General features: G+C 60.1%; 1 protein-coding gene across 1 annotated transcript in view; it reads right to left on the bottom strand.

Annotated features, from left to right (window-relative positions):
- Nucleotides 1–3: 3 nt before the first annotated feature.
- Nucleotides 4–1,355, bottom strand: part of PPIB (peptidylprolyl isomerase B (cyclophilin B)) — a gene marked incomplete at its 3' end in the record, with an annotated part of 1,623 nt that continues 271 nt past the window's right edge. The window contains exons 2-4 of the mRNA XM_009574432.1: nt 1,154–1,247; nt 267–451; nt 4–65 (exon numbers count right to left, since the gene is read on the bottom strand). Coding sequence (XP_009572727.1) covers nt 4–65; nt 267–451; nt 1,154–1,247 — 341 coding nt within the window. The remainder of the gene's footprint in view (nt 66–266; nt 452–1,153; nt 1,248–1,355) is intronic.

A 1,355-nucleotide genomic window follows, 5' to 3' on the forward strand; every position in this document is an offset into this window, starting at 1 on the left:
GCGACGTCCTTCAGGGGCTTGTCCCGGCTGTCTGTCTTAGTGTTCTCCACCTTCCTCACCACGTCCTGGGGAAAGCAGAGGTGTGAGAGCGGGGCAACACTGGGCAGGGGCAGAGCCAGCTCAGTGCAATCCCCAACCCAGAAGACACCTCCCAGCCCGCTCTCCACAGCGCTCTGCCCCCAGCCAGCTTGCCTAGGCTGCATCCGCCCGGTCCCGCTTTCCCCCTGGGAACCGATCACCCCCCTTACCACCCATCGCCCCCTTACCATGCCCTCCAGCACTTTGCCGAACACCACGTGCTTGCCGTCCAGCCACGGTGTCTTCACCGTGGTGATGAAGAACTGGGAACCGTTGGTGTCCTTGCCAGCATTGGCCATGCTCACCCAGCCAGGGCCGTAGTGCTTCAGCTTGAAGTTCTCGTCAGGGAAGCGGTCTCCATAGATACTTTTTCCTAAGGTGGGGAAAAAAAAAGGCTGCATTGCTCTCATGGAAATACGTCAGGGTAGAGGCGATGATGGCGGCTCTCTCCACAGGCTGGGTGGGGTGAATGAGCACATCTGGAAGGGGGACTAACTACCAGCACCTCAGGGCTGCAGGGAACCATGAGCTACCTGCTACTGGAGGGAGCTAAAAGCACCCCACAAGCTGGGCAGGAGGGATCATGCCCCCAGGAGACCGGACCAGGAGGCTGTGTGAGAGCAGACCTGGCAAGAGCTTAGAAGCTCAAATGCTGATACCATCAACTTTGCTAATGTTTGCTAAGTGCTGGTGGAAGGTTTGAACTCTGCTGCTACCGGACTAAATGTGTCCTGGCAGCCAGGACGCCTGGCAGAGGCACCAGCTGCTGCAGAGGACAGTTTTCTTAGTGAGGAGCTCCAGGTCCTCCCGGGGCAGAGGGCACAGCTACACGGGTAACATTCAGGTGCCAGCCAGCCAAGCCTCACTGCGCCCATCGCTCCCCAGCACCAAGCTCTGCTTCGAGGCCAGGTCTCCATGAGCTGTGTGCCCACTCATGCCTACTCGTTCTCACTGTGGCACCATGCTCCAGCTCCACACTGGTCCCCAAGGGTAGCCAGGCCGTGGGTTGGGAGCGTGGCTGCTGTCTCGCTTCAAGACAGCACCTGGACCCTCAGGCTGGCGTGGGCCGAACTACCTCCAGTGCCATCTCCACGGGTGAAGTCTCCTCCCTGGATCATGAAGTCTTTGATCACACGGTGGAACTTGCTGCCCTTGAAGCCGAATCCTTTCTGGGGGTGGGGAGGGAGAAAACGGAGTGAGGCAAAGGGTTGGACTAGAGCTCCCTCCGCCCAGCTCTGCCCCAGGGCACCAAGCAGGAGCCTCCCGGGGGGGCGGGT

Source organism: Fulmarus glacialis, unplaced genomic scaffold (assembly GCF_000690835.1).
Source record: "Fulmarus glacialis isolate BGI_N327 unplaced genomic scaffold, ASM69083v1 scaffold31323, whole genome shotgun sequence".
In the NCBI taxonomy this organism is placed as follows: Eukaryota; Metazoa; Chordata; class Aves; order Procellariiformes; family Procellariidae; genus Fulmarus; species Fulmarus glacialis.